The following is a 17,249-nucleotide window of genomic DNA, read 5'->3' on the forward strand; positions in this document are numbered from 1 at the left end:
TAAATCTTTCCAAATGAGTATCTATCTTATTTTTAAGCTTTTTGAGGAAGAAATTTGCTCAGCTTTGAAAATACCAATGAGAGCAATGTACAATCCCCCCATCTTTGCTGTTTCTATCAGAAATTGAACATTAGATTTGGTCCTTTTTACCATTTGTGTATGTTGTTTTATCTTCATTGCTAACTCATTCCCAAAACTTTTAATTCTAAATTTCATGTTTTTTTTTCAATATCAAAGGAAAGCAATAGTATATTTTTAAAATAATCTAGTTCAACCCCCTTTCTCTTACAAAGATTGAAACCAGTGACTTACTATTATAACATAGCTTTTGACTCACTAGGATGAGGATGTGAACATTGAATACTATTGAATCATAAGGCAATTTCTTAAGTAATTTCTAATCTGCCATTCTAATATAACATTGAAGTATTGGAAGTGTTTTACTTTATATGTAATTTGATTTTATTGTGTGCCTTTTAGTTCTGGAGTTTATGTGGAAATGCTCTGACCCCAAAACGAGGTGTGTTTGGTAAAACGGGTGACCTTCAGACAATATTGTGCCTAGCCTGTGCTCCGGATGAATTAACATATTCTGGTGCACTCAATGGGGATATATATGTGTGGAAAGGAATCAATCTTATACGAACAATACAAGGAGCCCATACTGTAAGTATAAATATTTTAAACACTTTGAGATGTTAACTACTTTATTGTTTTAAAACCACAGACTGCATAATGTAGCACATTGTTTCTTATCAGTTTCTTGAAAATGCTATTTTAACTGAATTAATTTGTCCCCAAGATTTCAAGGAAGAAATATTATGCAGTTTGATTCATGGATATTTATTAAATTAGTATAATTAGTATCCTGTTCAAAGTTATTGCTTTAGCAGTGTCTTTCTCAGAGTAGTGTTAAAGAAAAGCTTGTTGACTTTAACCTTAGGGTATTCTAGATTAACTATAAGCACTTATAGTAAAATAAGGCCAGTGCTCTTAAAGATAACTTACCAGGAGTAGTCCAGGTGTAGAAAAAAAATAACATTGAGGCCTGGGGTTGTGACTCAGAGGTAGAATGCTCTCGCCAAGCATGTGTGAGGCACTGGGTTCGATCCTCAGCACCACATAAAAATAAAAAATAAAGTTATTGTGTCCACCTATAAGTAAAAAAATAAATATTTAAAAAATAATGTTGATTCCTTAAATAAATGTCAAAGGGATTTCATTTTTGTAGCTCTTGAGCTTTTAACTTAAATAAAGTACCAAATAAGAAAAATCCATTGTTAAAACTGAGTGGTTTTTAAAAAAATGTTTTTAGTTGTTGATGGACTTTTATTCATTTATTTATATATGGTACTGAGAATAGAACCCAGTGCCTCATACATGCTATGCAAGCGCTCTACCACTGAGCTACAACCCCAGCCCAAAACTTGAGTGTTTTTTGATTTGAGCTTTTTAGCAGTTGGGTTCCTCCTCATAAAGTGAAGGGAGCTAGATATAGATAGCACAGAGCTGCCACATTGTTATCAGTCAGATCTTCAAATAGAAAAGCCCCGAATAAGCTGGATGTGGTAGGACACACTACTCAGAAGAATATGGCAGGAGAACCATGGGTCCTAGTCCAGGCTGAGGTACTTAGTGAGACCCTGTCTCCAAATAAAATGTTTAAAAGGCTGGAGATGTAGCTGAGTGTGTGAGGCCCTAGGTTCAATCCTTAGTACTGAAAAATAAATAAAAAAGCATCCTGAACATAATAAAGGACTACTTGAAAAGATGTGTGTATTAGCCTGTTTCTGTTTGTGATAAAATACCTTAGAAATTCAACTTAAAGAAGGAAAGGTTTATTTTGGAACATGGTTTCAGAGGTTTTTATCCATGATCACTTGGCTCCATTGATTATGGACCTATGGGGAAGTAGAACATCATGATGTGGAGCACATGGTAGAAAAAAGCTGCTCACCTCATGGAGACTGGGAAAGAGAGAGAGAGAGACACACACATACACACCGTTTGGTGACCTATTTTCTCCAACTACACTCCACCTTTCACTATTTCCTCTACCTCCTGCAGCACCATCAGCTGAGAACCAAGCCTTTAGCACATGGCCTTTGGGGGAACATTTAAGTTAGGTCCAAAGCATGATAATTTGCTCTAAGTAAAATTCTCAAAACCCAAAAATAGTAGTCTTTTTTCCACAAAAGGCATGGCAACTCACATTCTTACCATCTTACTACCAAATACCAGTTTCCTTCTTGTATTCAATGGCATAGAATGTGACTAGTATTGTAAAATATTATTTATTTTCTAGGTAAAAAATGGTAGATTCTTGTTTGAATTTTGTTGCTGTTTCTGAAATTTCAAATATTTACTGACGACTTTTTTTCCTTTTTTGTTAATTGACTTTTCTCTTTTCATTGTTTGGTTGGTTGTGTTTTTGAATTGCTTTTATTCCTTTATCCATCTGTACATTAGGATTATTTACCTTTTCAGTCAAACACGTTGCAGATATTTTCTTAATCTATCTTTATGATATCTTTCTTCATATGAAAAATTCAAATTTTTTTAAATAAATGCTTTTTTAAATATTTTTCAGTTGTTGATAGACTTTATTTTATTTATTTATATGTAGTGCTGAGAATCGAACCCAGTGCCTCACACATGCCAGGCAAGTGTGATACCGCTGAGCCATAACCCCAGCCCCCCAAAATTTAAATTTTTTTATTAATGGCTTGTGGGTGAACTGCCATGCCTAAAAACTATAAATAAAAATGTCTCATAACCCAAAATCATACAAGTGTTGTTGTGACTTTGTGTTTGTGTGTGTGTGTGTGTGTGTGTGTGTGTGTGTGCGCGCGCGCGCGCATATACCAGGAATTGAACCCGGGGACACTTAAACACTGAGCCATATCCCCAGTTCTTTTTTATTTTTATTTTGAGATAGGGCCTTGCTAAGTTGCTTACAGCATCAATAAGTTGCTAACGCTGGTTTTAAACTTTAGATCCTCCTGCCTCAGCCTACCAAGTTGCTGAGATTACAGGCGAGTGTACTGCGCCTGCTATTCTAACTTTTTCTAAACGTATTTTTTTTATTTTTTACATTTAGAATTTTCTCCTCTATAATTCATTATAAATACAGTATGAGGTTTAAGTATTTTTTTCATTATGTCTGCAAATACCATCTTAATTATATATTCAGTTTCTAAGGATATATTTCTAGACTTTCTTTTCTATTTTCTGATATTGTTTATTCCTATATGATACTAAAATATGGCTAGATGGGTTTCTATCTTTATATGATAGATGTTCTTAGGAAGCTTAAATTGTTAAATTACTTTTTCTTCCAGGCAGGAATTTTTAGCATGAATGCTTGTGAAGAAGGGTTTGCTACTGGTGGTAGAGATGGCTGTATTCGTCTTTGGGATTTAACTTTTAAACCAATTACTGTGATTGATCTCAGGGAAACAGACCAGGGATACAAAGGTAATAAAACAAATAAATGTCTCATTATTAGACAAATTTTAAATGTGCCAAGGATTGTCTCTTTCTTTCAATTATCATAAATGTATGTTTTATAAATATGAATAAGACTTTCATTTCCTCTTCACACTGTATACATTTAATTGAAATCCATTGAGGAGGACTTTTGGATTCAATGTTACAACAAAGATTCTTTTGTATATCTCGTATCTATTTTAATAGAACCTGTTAGCACAAAAAGACTGGGACTAACATACACTTCACAAATCAGCTCAGTGCTTTATTCAGGAATGAAGTTTCACACAGGAGCAGGGGATGCAGGAACAAAATGATGCCATGGTGGGACCCACTTTTCTGGTGGATGAGCCCCTGAAAAAAGAAAGGGCCTGGGCTTCTATAGGTTATTCTGAGAGATGGTCTAATGAGCATATCAATTTTCTTTGGGCACCCAGGAATTTGGAGTTTGTTCAATCAATCAGTGAAGGGGTCAGTTTTAGTGCTTAGGAATTTGGGATCTGTTTTATGAGGCGAATGGGAGGAAGTCTAGGGTCAGTGGTCAGTTTCTGGGATTTATTGTATTGGACCTGATGAAGGGCCTGGGGTCAGTGGTTGGTATCTGGAAAGGATTTGTTTACAGAAGGATTAATGCTTTGGCCTCTTCCAAGAGACTGCCTTTCCAGGTATGATGGACACCTCTTCCTCAGGGTTTGTTTTATCACCAGGAAAGATATTGGGAAAGGATCAATGTTCTCAATGTATGGCTTTCCTTCTCACTCCCCTTTTCCCAGGTCTCCCTACTTTGGGGGTTTGTCATTTTCTATATCTAATAAAACCTACAGAGAGATGTGACAGTCATTTACTTTGATAACATTGGATTTTGAAAATATTTTATTATTAAAATGCTATAATAACTATTTAGCAAATAAACTATTGTAAATAAAATATATTCGGGATTAGGGGAACTTTTATTAAGGATGATTTAAATGTACATAGATGTGTTTTTTCTTTATCCAGATTTACTTGTCAGCAACTAGGAAACTTTTTTATTGCGGGACTTTAAAAAGTTGATGTAATAAGATAGGATTTTTCATTATAAAATTTAACATATTATTTGCTAATGTGGCATTCTACTATAAGACTAAGATTGGAAGTTACACTGATTGGTGTTTAAAAAATACTCCAGTCATTTGGGAGATATGTAACCCTGGGCTAATTATTTAGCATTATCTATAAATTGATGATAATAAGAATAGCTATCTCATAGTATAAATGAGTTAATATATGAAAATGAAGAATATCTGGTACATGGTAAACGTGTGAATGTTGACTATTACTCTATTTTCATTAGTTTTACTGAACATTATTGTATTTTGAAGCTTAAAAAAATTTGATGCTTTTAAAAATTCTATTCTTGAGTATTGTTAAGTACAGAGTGTCTTTATGTTGGCCATATTAAACAGATGAGAAAACTAAGAAAAACTGTTTTCCTAAGGTTAAAAAAGGAATTGTGGAAGATGCAAAAAAAAAAAAAAAAAACCAAAGGTAAAATTCTATCTTCTTAATGAATCCGTTTCTGAGCAGATTGAAGAAATGCAATATAAACAAGAAGTGTTACATTATTTTTTTTGAAATGCAATACAATTCTATTAAAATAGTTCCTGAGTAATTACTTATCGAATGGTGCAGATTGTTAGTGCTATAAAACTTTGGCTGAGGAAATAGTCAGACTACCTGGAATTGTCTGACAAGGAAAAAGGAAGCCAAGTGTGTGTCTTGAAGGATGGGTAGAAATTAGGTATATAAAAAAGAGAAATGTCATTCCATATAGAAAACAATATGGACAAGTGAAGAAAGTAAGAGTGTGGATCAAGGGACTCCCATATTTATTTTATCTTACATCCATGGCATAACAGGTACAAAAATTAATTTTCAATTAGGAATACTGGCATTATATTGTTATAGCTTTGGTATAACATACAATATTGATATTAAATATACGTTTCATTAGGTTTGTCTGTGAGGAGTGTTTGTTGGCGAGGTGACCACATTTTAGTTGGAACACAAGACAGTGAAATTTTTGAAATTGTGGTGCATGAAAGAAACAAACCTTTCCTAATTATGCAAGGGCATTGTGAAGGTGAACTTTGGGCACTTGCTGTTCATCCTACTAAACCTTTGGCTGTGACTGGAAGTGATGATCGTTCAGTCAGGTAAGCAAATTATAAAGTAATTGTATAGACTGGAATCTGTCCTTAAATAAACTTAAAAAAACACTCAAAGCTTAGAATTAAATTTTATGGCTTACAGTATATCAAATGAACATAATTAATAAGTATTTCAAATTATAGAATTTATAACCATTAGAAAGATTTTGATTTTTTTTTTCTCTTGAAAATATCTAGCATTTGCAGCTGGAGGTGTGGCTCAGTGATAGAGAACTTGTCTAGCATATGTGAGGCACTTGGTTCAATTTTCAGCACCACATATAAATAAAAATAATGGTCCATCAGCAACTAAAAAAAATATATCTAGCATTTTTTCCATATTAGGATATAAAGAGCTACATATATCATTTTAACAGCCATATGATATTCTACTGTATGAATATACTGTAATTTATTCAATGAATCCATTATTGTTAGCAGTTTACTTTCTTCTAGTTTTGTGTACTTAATAAATGAAGTGTTTGCAACAAATATCATACATTTGTCATTTTGTACATATATAAATGTCTCTATGATAAATTCTTAATGTTCAAAGGATATGTGCAATTTAAATTTGATAAATGCCTTACATAGAGGCAGCAAAAATTTACACACTTACCAATATATAACAGTGCCTGTTTTCCCACACCCTTGCCAGCACTAATTATTACTGAAAAGGTGGAAAAATAGATTTGAAAATACATATTTCTTTCATATTGAGAAATGTTAAGTATGTTTATGTTTAAAGGCCATTTGTATTCCCTTTTCTGTGACCTGTTTAAGCTCTTTGCCTATTTTAATTAGTTCACTAGTTTTTTTCTTTAATTGACTTAAGATAGAATCTAAAAATTTCTGTCTATATATTGAAGAAATAGCCCTTTGTCTATGACAGTAGTTTTCAAAGTATGATTTAAAAAAAAAAATTTAGTTGTCAATGGACCTTTATTTATTTATATGTGGTGCTGAGAATTGAACTCAGTGCCTCACACATGCTAGGCAAGCAGTCTACCACTGAGTCCTGACCCCAGCTCAAAAAGTATGATTCTTATACTAGCAACATCAGCATTATCTAGGAACTTGTAAGAAATGCAAATTGTCAGGCCTTTTCCAAGACCTGATATCAGAAATTCAGCAGTTTAGTAAGCCTTTTGTTTTAGTCAGCTTTGTTGTTGCTACAACCAAAAGGCCTGACAAAACAATTAGAGGAAGAAAAAAGTATATTTTGGAGATCATGGTTTCAGAAGTCTCAGTCCATAGATGGCCACTCCATTCCTTGGGGGCTTAGGTAAGACAGAACATCATAGCAGGAGTGTGGCAGGGGAAAGCAGCTGGGAGCATGGCAACAGGAAGCAGAGAGAGAGAGACTAAGCTCTCAGCTCACAAAATATAAACATCAAAAGCACAGCTTCTTATGCTTCCTACACCACCTCCGACAGCATACCCTTCCTGCCTTTAGTTACCACTCTGTTAATCCCTGTCAGGATTAATTCACTGATTGGGTTAACCCAATCATTTCACTTCTAAATCTTTTTGCTTTGTCTCACACATGAGCTTTGGAGGATATCTTACATCTAAACCATAACACTTTCCAAAATGTAAACAGAAAGGAAAGACTTTACTGCTCATAAAATTTCACTGAAACTTAGGAAATGGACTGGCAAGGGAAAATAGGTTTTATTCAAAGCTGGCTTTTCTTTCTTAGATTTCCATCTCCTGAGACTTGGGCACAGAAAGCTTTTATAAGAGGAAAGAGGGTACAGTAGGATAAAAGGGAGGAAATACACGTGTGGTTTAGCTAGGTATATTGATCAGAAGCAGTCACAATCTTGGGTTCTCAAGAGCCCAGTTAGGCCACAAGACTGCATTCCCAGGATGAAGAAGTTCTGAAATTAAAACAATTTAGAGCTTTTAATTTAAAAGGGGGTCTTTTTCAAAATGACTACATTGTACACTAATGTTTGAGAACTAGGTCATTGGTATAAGTTGAGATATCTTTTCTCATTTGTCATTTGTCTTTCTTCCCCCCATTTCATCTGTAAATATTTCAATTTGTATCTTAAGAACATAACTCTAGGGGCTGGGGCTGGGGCTGGGGCTCAGCGATAGAGCACTTGCCTGGCATGTGTGAGGCACTGGGTTTGATTCTCAGCACCGCATATAAATAAATAAAATAAAGGTCTATCAACAACTAAAAAAAAGAACATAACTCTAAACATCATTATAATTTTTTCACACAGCATTCCTTGAACATAATAAAATATTTAATGTAGGAATTCTGATTGTCTCATGTAAATTTTATTTTTTCTTAGAATTAGGATCCAAATAAAGTCTATATCTTGCAATTATTGATATGTCTGTTAAGTCTCTTATTCAATAGCTTTTTTTTCTTTCATTTCCCCCCTTTCTTACAGTTCATTTGTTGAGGAAAGACTTTACTCTGTAGAGTTTTCCATGTTCTAGGTTTGGCTAATTGCAGACCCAGAGAATACTTTAACACATTCTCTGTTCCCTGTGTCCTATAAACTGATAGGTAGATCTAGAGGTCTAATGAAATGCAGTTATGAATTTTTACCAAGAATATTTCCTAGGTAGCGAAAACTAGCTCTCCTCTGATGGTATGTAATATATAGTCTTTTTTTCTTTTTCTCCTCCTCCTCCTCCTCTTCTTCCTCATCCTCCTCCATTTTTGGTATTAGCAAGGATTGATGGGCATTGTTGAGATCAATATTTCTCAACCTTTCTTTTTCACTGTTACTTTCCCAGTGAAACTTTAGACTTTTTTAAAAAAAAATTTCAACCTTTCTTTGTGAAATTTCAATACCAAAACTAACTATGTATCTGTTTTTATATTGTGGCCGTTTATAGGAGTATAAAACATTGTAATTAGATTTTTCACACCTAATAACTCATTTTTACTTTTTGGAGGTAATAGTTCCTCTATTGAGAATTTTTGGAATATTTTCATATACATAATGAGATACCTTGAGAATGGAACCCATGTCTAAATATTACCAAAAGCTTCATCCTTATCCCTGATGCCAATACAAATAACAAGGACAAGGTTTTGAGAAAAAGGAAAGAGTTTTATTAATTTGCTTGAAAATAAGGAGAGTTGCAACCTAAAAAGCTACTGTCCCCCTTGTAAAAGGGAACAAAGAGCTTTTTAAATGGAAATTCTGGATGTACCTATAAAAGGGTACACACAATTCATTTTTACATGGTAGCCTGGAGTTAGCCATTGCTCAGACCTACTGGCACCAGTTTCCAAGTCTGCAAATCTTGCTGGCACACATTCCTTCATTCTTGTGTTCAGTAAGCTGTAGGACACTGTAACAGCCTAAGATGGGAAGAATATTCATCTTGCTTCCTCGTGTTTAGGGCGGGTGAGAAGAAGAGGAAGAAAAAGAAGTGGGAAAATAACAAAAACACAGTTTTATTAAAATAAGTCTCCAATGAAGGAGCAGCAAGGTTCACACACAAAGTGTGGAGTAGACCCTGTTACATCAAAATTAATTGTTTCGTGTACACCTATACATATAGGCTGATGGTAATTTTTTTTTTTTTTTGGTGGTTCTGGGGCTTGAACCCAGGGCCTTGTGCATGTGAGGCAAGCACTCTACCAGCTGAGCTGTATCCCCAACTCCTGATGGTAATTTAAAAATATATATATTTTTTTAGTTGTAGATGGACACATTATTTTTATTTTTATGTAGTGCTGAGGATCGAACACAGTGCCTCACATGTGTGAGCAAGCACTCTACCACTGAGCTACAACTCCAGCCCTAGTAATTTTATATAGTATTTTTTACTACACTTGCATTGTGAGCATCACTTGAGGTCATATATGGAAGTTTTCAGTGTCATTTCAGATTTTGGAATTGTGGATTAGGGTTGTTCATCCTATGTATTCTTCCTGCACATTAGTGGTGTTTTTGTTGTTGTTTCTTTGTTTTTTGAGATGAGATCTTGCTGTATTACTCAGGTTGGTCTCAAACTCCTGAGCTCAAGTGATCCTCTAGCCTCAGCTTCTGGAGTAGTTGGGGCTACAGGCATGTGCTACCATATCTAGTTTACATTAATGCCTTTGTTTTTTAGGTCTAACCATTCATGTGTGTAAAGTTTTCTTTGGTTTAAATGGTGGAGTGGGCATCCAGACTAATTATTGATAACTACTAATTTGTCTTTACAATATACTACTCAGCCATGCCATTTACTCTCATTATGCTAGTCTATTTTATGGGGATGGAAGGTGCCATAGCTCTGTTGAAACTTGCTATATGGGCTGCCCTTTATCCATGTGCTTTGCTAGGAACTATTTCTTTTTAAATATTTATTTTTTAAGTATAGTTGGACACAATACCTTTATTTCACTTATTTATTTTTATGTGGTACTGAGGATCGAACCCAGGGTCTCGCATGTACGAGGCGAGCCCTCTCCCGCTGAGCCACAACCCCAGTCCCTAGGAACTGTTTTAATAGTTTCTTTCCTTATGGAATTGCTATTACCAGCTGCTGTATAGTTGCTGAAAAAAGGGCAATTGGTCCTTTAGAAAGTAATTGTTCATATTTCTGTTTCTATTATTGGTGACAATTTGTTTGGAAAGGATTCTTCTAATGAAAACCACCAGAGATGCTCATTAAAGTGTAAATTGCCTTGGAAGGCTTTAAAAAACTGACAAGATAGTAAGGAACTGTTCAAACATTTTATAAAACAAAATGAAAATTTAGGAGCATCAAAGAGCCAAAGTCACTTTTGCCCTGAGGGCATTTTTTCGCTTGCATAAACTTGAACTTTGTTTATGGCTTTCTCTTGTGGTACTTTCTCTTGAGATCTTGAGTACAGTAAAATTTTATGGTAATTTTTTTTTTCTTTTTACCCAGGGACCCCAGCCAGAGGCTTGACTCTGGGAGTCCCAACAGACCGGTTTCAGCCACTGGCCACATCTAATTAACAAAGAGAAAAATGATGATGAAACAAGAAATGAAATGTATATAGGAGGGTAGTCCTATATACATTGCCAGAACTATAGATTAAGCATATTTAACCTGTCTGTCTGTCTGTCTGTTTATAGCAGATGCAGATTTGTGTGGGAATGGAGATATCACTTCTTAACTTTTGATGCTAATTATTATTTACATAGCATTATTTGTTATCCAAATTACTTTAGCACAGAGGTTTCACATATAAGTACTGCTCTAGTGTTATAATTGTGTTGAATTTATTAAAAAACAATATCAAGTCTACATCAAAAGCTAATTTTTAAAGCTGTTCAGTGTTTTATAATTGTGCTTGAGAACAGTTCTTTTGAGAGCAGTTCTTTGGTTCAGAAAAATTTTAGTTTTGGGTCTGAGACATAACAATAAAATTTTATTGTAATTTTTTTTTTTTTTTTTTTTTTTACCCAGGGACCCCAGCCAGAGGCTTGACTCTGGGAGTCCCAACAGACCAGTTTCAACCACTGGCCACATCTAATTAACAAACAGAAAAATGATGATGAAACAAGAAATGAATTTATTTTTGGTTTGTCTAAAAACCAGCAAGACAACTGCTCTAGAAATCTGTATTCCCTGTATTGACAACAGTTTTAGGATCATATAGAGAGAGAATGAAAGGGGAGAGGCAAAAGGTATGCATACGCATAGGAAGTCTGGTTCTGCCCATCCCTTGGCTCTGGATTTTGGGGGCTTGATATGAACTGGGAAGGAAAAAATAACATATTAGGACAAAATGTCAGGACAGTGTCTGGGTACTTCTTCAGATTCCCAATTTTAAAGGTGCCCATTACAGATGTCACAAGAAGGCAGCCAGGTTGTAGGCCCTCACCTGACAATGAACCTGCTAGCACCTTGACTGTGCACTTCCCAGGCCACAGAACTTCTGGGTGGTTGTTTAAGCCACCCAGACTATAGTATAGTCTGTTACAGAGGCCCAAACTAAGACACAGGTAAAGGAGGAAAAACACTCCTCTTGTTCTCAATACAGAACATTATCAAAGTTTACAATTAAATCCCTGGTTCTCTACACAGATGTAATTGATTTTGTTTTACTGCTGTGTTACTTAAGCTATCAAAAAAGTAAAAAGGATAAATAAAAATAAAAATAAAGAGACTCACCTGTGGAGCTGAAGCAGCCATGGGGGTTCATGGCACCAGTTCTTGGGATCCTCAGAAATAATCTCATGAGAATCACACAGGAACAAGCAGGAGTTTATTAGAAAGGGTGAGAGTACAGATGTTCCCAGGCACTAAAGGGACCACCTCCAGGGAGGACAAGAGTTGAGATTTTTAAGTGCTTTGTGTCCCTTTGTTCTGATTTTATTCTCTTATACCCTCTTAAGTGGTATATTACCCCTTTGTTTAGCCCTCAGAAAGTTTATTTTGTGAGGGTTATGATGACCTAGTCACAGGGGTGGGTGTGACATGATTTTAGTGATAACCTTTGACAAGAAGTGGGGGGGTCATGAAGATCTGGTCACGATGAATAGGCATGCATGATATATATTGAAACAGTTTGCTTAATGGTTATAATAAACTATGGCTGGAGGAGGTTTGGCATACCACCTCCCATTTTCCAGATGCTTGTCTGCTTTGAGAAGGTTCCCTGTGATACCCAGTCCTATAATTCATGGACTCTCTGGTGCACATGTCTGATTTCCTCCCTGTAAGTTACAACCCTTCATTGTCCTTCCTCCTATTACCTGCTCATGGCTAAACTATCTATCTAGCATTATCACTGCTAAGCCATCAAACAGCTATGAGGTAGTGTAAGTGAGCATTTTTCAGCTTCTATTTTTGAGAAAAATTCATAGCACTAAAAATATATCTACAAGAGCAAGTGAAGTTTACCATTAACACTTTTGGTACAAAAACACATGGAAGAGTTTTTTAAAAGTTTTTTTTTTTCTTGCAATGTATCTGCTGAAGAATAATATAGTAAATAACCACAAACTTTAAATACTTTATATTTTCAGAATCTTCATGAATTTATTTAAGCCATTTTTTTCCATATTTTTACCACCATCAACTACAATTCCTTTTAGTAGAGTCCAGTTTAGGTTGTATTGAATTAATGTTTTCTCAGTGTTTTTGAAAATATTCTTGCCTATAGTTCTATGTAGACTATTCATAGTAGCTAATTCTTTAGTCATATTAAACTTGGCATTGACTTCTCAAATAAACAAGTGGGCAAAATTGGTTAACATCTGTTAACTTATCCAGATTCAAGGAAAAACTATTCAGTTTTTAAATTAATTACTGACACATTCCTTGTATTCTTAACCCTTTGAGCTACAGTTCTTGTGAAAAAAGGCTAAATTTTCACTTACTGTATTTTCTCTGGACACAATTCTTCTGCTGCTGCATCCCAAAATTATTTACTTCACTCATCACTAATGAACAGCTTTCCTTGCTTGACTTACAAATAAGCCATTATTTGAAACTTAACTTTTGTGGGGACCTCATTTCAAATTTTAGATTTGCAAAGAAATTCTTCTCTGATGAGAGATTTTGTCCTAAATTTTATACTATTTTGACTATTGTTTTCCCATTAGTTGAAAGTATTATGATGAGTGTTCAATCTGGTAATATTAATTTGTATGCTTCTAACAGCTATAGTGTTACATAATAAACACTATTACTTGTAAAATTACATAATAAACACAGTGCTTTGCTATCTAATCAACAGTATCATTTGTAATCCATTGTTCCTTAAAAATGCAACATTCAGGGGCTGGAGATGTAGCTCAGTGGTGGGGCACTTGCCTGGCACGTGTGGGGGACTGGGTTCCATTCTCAGCACCACATAAAAATCAATCATTGTCAATCAATCAAATAAAGGTGTCCATCTACAACTAAATTTTTTTTAAAAAAATGCAACATTCAAAATTACTTTCTTTACACTTGTCTCAACATGATAGATGTTCACTATGGTAATAAAAATAATAAAATGTTGCCATGTAGTAGACATTGCACTTGAAATTCTTTCAAGTTATGATTGTACCTGCAATTTGTAGTGCACCAAGTAGTACAAAGTGAATGTCTTTCTTTTTTTGCAACATCTACATTCTACCTCTGTAGTGATATGTAAGTCATAGACAATATCTAAATAACTGATCATGACTGTTTCCATAAGACTTTATTTATAGGCACGTTTTATATATTTTCTTGTGTTTCAAAATTTTATCTTTTTAAATTTTTTTTTTAACCATTAAAAATGTAAAATCCATTCTTAGCTCTCAGACTATACAAAAATTGGTAAAGGCGGCCTGGTTTGTTCCACAGGCTGTGGTTTGCTGACATCTGTGGTAAGAGAGTAGGAATTCTGCAGCAAATACAGTACTTAATGATAAAACATTGAAACTTTAACTTTGAAGTCAGAAAAAAGACAATGGTGCCCACTTTCACTACTCCATTCAGCTGTGGACTAGATGTCTGCATCAGCACAGTAAGTTCAAATAGAGAGGGAAGATGGCAGGTCCAGGGAAATGGAGAGATAGGAGGGAGGAAGGCAGAGGAATTAGAAAGGAAGAAACAAACGTCATTATGAGCAATATGATTATATATGTGCAGACCAATTATTGGAATTGGTTATTAAAATAATGTAGAAAAATAATTTTTTCTTTAAACAACACATTTTTAAAAAGAATACTGCTATAAAAACATTTTTTAAACTATTTAGTTTTAGTGATATTTTTCAGACCTTTTGGGGTAGATGCCTATTCATTAAGTTGTAGCCTTTGTTTCATAATATATGCAGTTAAAACTCCTAAACATTCTCCTCATTACTATTCTAGCTGTATTCCACAAATTTTGATGTGAAAAATTTTATTATGACTTATTTAAAAAATTAACTAATTTTCATTAGTATTTTGGATTAGTATTTTGTCTTTTGAAAGTATAGTCCTCATTTTTCAAACAATACCTTTTTCATTGTTGATTTCTACCATGTAGTCTGAAACAGATTTTGAATTGAATATTTTTAAGTGTTGCACTTAAATTTAAAAGGCTATATATGCAATTTAAGGTTATGTATAAATATCTTTATATACAGAGAGAGAGAGATGGTTATTTTTGGTCATTTACAATTCATCTACCTAAAATGAATGATTAGGACAAATTAATATCATTTTTAAGAACAAAAACTTCTATCAACCTCTGTCATTTTAAGCATGAACAATATTCCTGTTTTCACAGTAAGAATTCCTTGCACAAAGCAAAGATAATTGAAATATCTAGAGAGCTGGGGGATGTGACTCAATGGTTGAGTGCTTGCTTAGCATGCACAAGGCTTGGGTTAGCCATCACCAGCCCCCCCCCCACACACACAAAGAAAAGTCTAGATTCATATTACTTAAAGTGAGATGATTATTTTAACCAATTTTTTTCATAGTCTATCATTATTTTAAAGTACACATTAATTAACTACTATTTTTAATTTTAAATCAAATGTTACAGGATTTGGAGCCTAGTAGATCATGCATTAATAGCAAGATGTAATATGGAGGAACCAATTCGTTGTGCAGCTGTAAACGTAGATGGAATCCATCTTGCCCTTGGAATGAAGGATGGTTCATTTACTGTTCTTAGAGTAAGGTATGGTATTAGAGCAGAAATGGAAACAGTAATTTTGTGTTCGTTGAGAGAGAATATTTTACATTGATTTTATTTATCCTTTCTTTCACACTTCTTGTTAACATATGTTTCAGATATTAGTTTCATTAAATATAAAATATATTTATAAAAAAGAAATTTGTCAGAAAACTAAATAAATTGAAAATCTTTGGGAAGTTAAGAATGCTTAACAGATTTTTGGCTGAAATTTTGAGCAATAAAGTTTGGGTCTTGACTTCTTTCTTTCTTTGGTAGTATTGATTTTCAATAATAATTCCCTACCATTAAACAACCCCAAGGCTCTGAAAATGGGTGAATGGTTTTTGTTGTTGTTGTTACTTACAGCTTTATGGTCCCCCCCCCCAAAAAAATGCTCTTCGTTGGATAATTAGAAATTTTAAATAATTTGTTAAAGCATTTTACATGTTGTATTGAATTATAGGTAGATACATACAATTTTAATTCTATGTAGACATAAGAAAAATTCCCCTAGATACACATATGTTGGCAAGGGTAAGTATTTATGAAATCTTTCTTTGCTGGCTCAATGATCTTCTACCCAGCTATACAATTCAGAAACCATTAGTTCACTTTTCTCTGCCTTTCTTATTCTAGAGAGTCTGTTTCTGAATAGTCCTCATATTAATCTTCTTTCCATTCTCACCATTGTGCCCTTTTGTCATCTCTGAACTGAGTTGGTAGGATAGCCTCTTGGCTGGTCTCTTCACCTCTTGTTTTTCTTCCCTCTAGACCTTTATTCCCTCTACAGTGATAGTGATTCCTTTTAAAACACATTTGTTTACATTCTTCCTCTTTCCAAAGTATGTGAAAGATTTTGTGCTGTCCTTAGAATGAAGTTTCTAGTCCTTAACATGATTTTGCCTCTGTCTTCAGCCTGTTTCTCTACATCTCGGACTCTTTCCTTCATCTTTACAAAACTTCTTTAATTTCTTCAGATATATCGTGTTCTTTTATACATCTGAGCTTCTATGCATGCTGATTCCTCTTTCTGCAATAGATTTTACAATGAGACATGCTACAGTTTTTCTTTTAAATTATTTTTTATTGTGGTAAAATATACTAATTTAAATTTAACTTTCAGACGTTTTTAAAATGTGTGATTCAGTGGCATTAAGAACATCACATTATGCTACTATTGCCATCATCCATCTCTAAAATGTTTCTTCTTTCTGTCGGATTCATCGTGACATAACTGCAGTCACCCCCAGTTATACTTGTCATGATTGCCTCCAGGGTAACCCCAGCTGATTTTTCCTGCATAATTTATCAGCGTACTATAAATAGACAAAACCTATAGAATGTTATGTGTGGAGCTTTAAATCATACCCTGGCACCAGAAGTGTGCCTTGCTCTTTGGTATTAGCTTAGGATAACCAGGTACATTCTGGCTTGGATGAAGTAATTTTTGTTCTAAACAATGTATGTGCCTCTCTTTCTGGCCCAAATTGCAGGATCTATTTTGTTTTGCTGCTGCCTAGGACCATGCTTCTGTGACTAAGTCCCCCAATAAATCACACTCTGTGCAATCCTAGATCTGTCTGCCTCTCTTTCTTCAGCTTCACTGCACCTTGGTGCCTGTTCTCATACACATACTGGGTTGTCCTGGAACATTTCCAAACAGAAACTCATAAACAACAACTCTTCATCTCCTCCTCCCCCGAGTCTCTTAACAACCACCACTCAGTTTTCTTTCTCTAAGAAAGATAGAACATGACTATTCTAGGTACCTTTGATAAGTGGAATTTTTAAACTAGGTTTTTAAACTGCAATTTAAGTATATAAAATTTAAATGTTAATTAGTACTTTTCCCCATATCCCTATAAATATCTCATGTTGCCTTTTTTTTTTTTTTTTTGGTACCAGGGATTGAACCCAGGGGCTCTTAACCACCGAGCCACACCCCCAGACCTTTTTTATGTTTTATTAGAGACAGGGTCTCAT

General features: G+C 34.4%; 1 protein-coding gene across 5 annotated transcripts in view; it reads left to right on the forward strand.

Annotated features, from left to right (window-relative positions):
* Eml5 (EMAP like 5) overlaps positions 1–17,249 on the forward strand; it is a 190,995-nt gene that overhangs the window by 40,432 nt on the left and 133,314 nt on the right. For all 5 annotated transcript variants that reach the window (XR_006851029.2, XM_046440696.2, XM_046440697.2 and 2 more), the window contains exons 5-8: positions 481–666; positions 3,342–3,477; positions 5,483–5,684; positions 15,132–15,269. Coding sequence is in view for 4 of the 5 variants with exons in the window: in XM_046440696.2 (XP_046296652.1) it covers positions 481–666; positions 3,342–3,477; positions 5,483–5,684; positions 15,132–15,269 (662 nt within the window). In the remaining variant the exon portion in view is untranslated. The remainder of the gene's footprint in view (positions 1–480; positions 667–3,341; positions 3,478–5,482; positions 5,685–15,131; positions 15,270–17,249) is intronic.

The sequence above is a fragment of the Marmota monax genome, unplaced genomic scaffold (genome assembly GCF_021218885.2).
Source record: "Marmota monax isolate L192 unplaced genomic scaffold, Marmota_monax_Labrador192_F-V1.1 WCK01_AAM20220418_F8-fsc00017, whole genome shotgun sequence".
Taxonomy (NCBI): Eukaryota; Metazoa; Chordata; class Mammalia; order Rodentia; family Sciuridae; genus Marmota; species Marmota monax.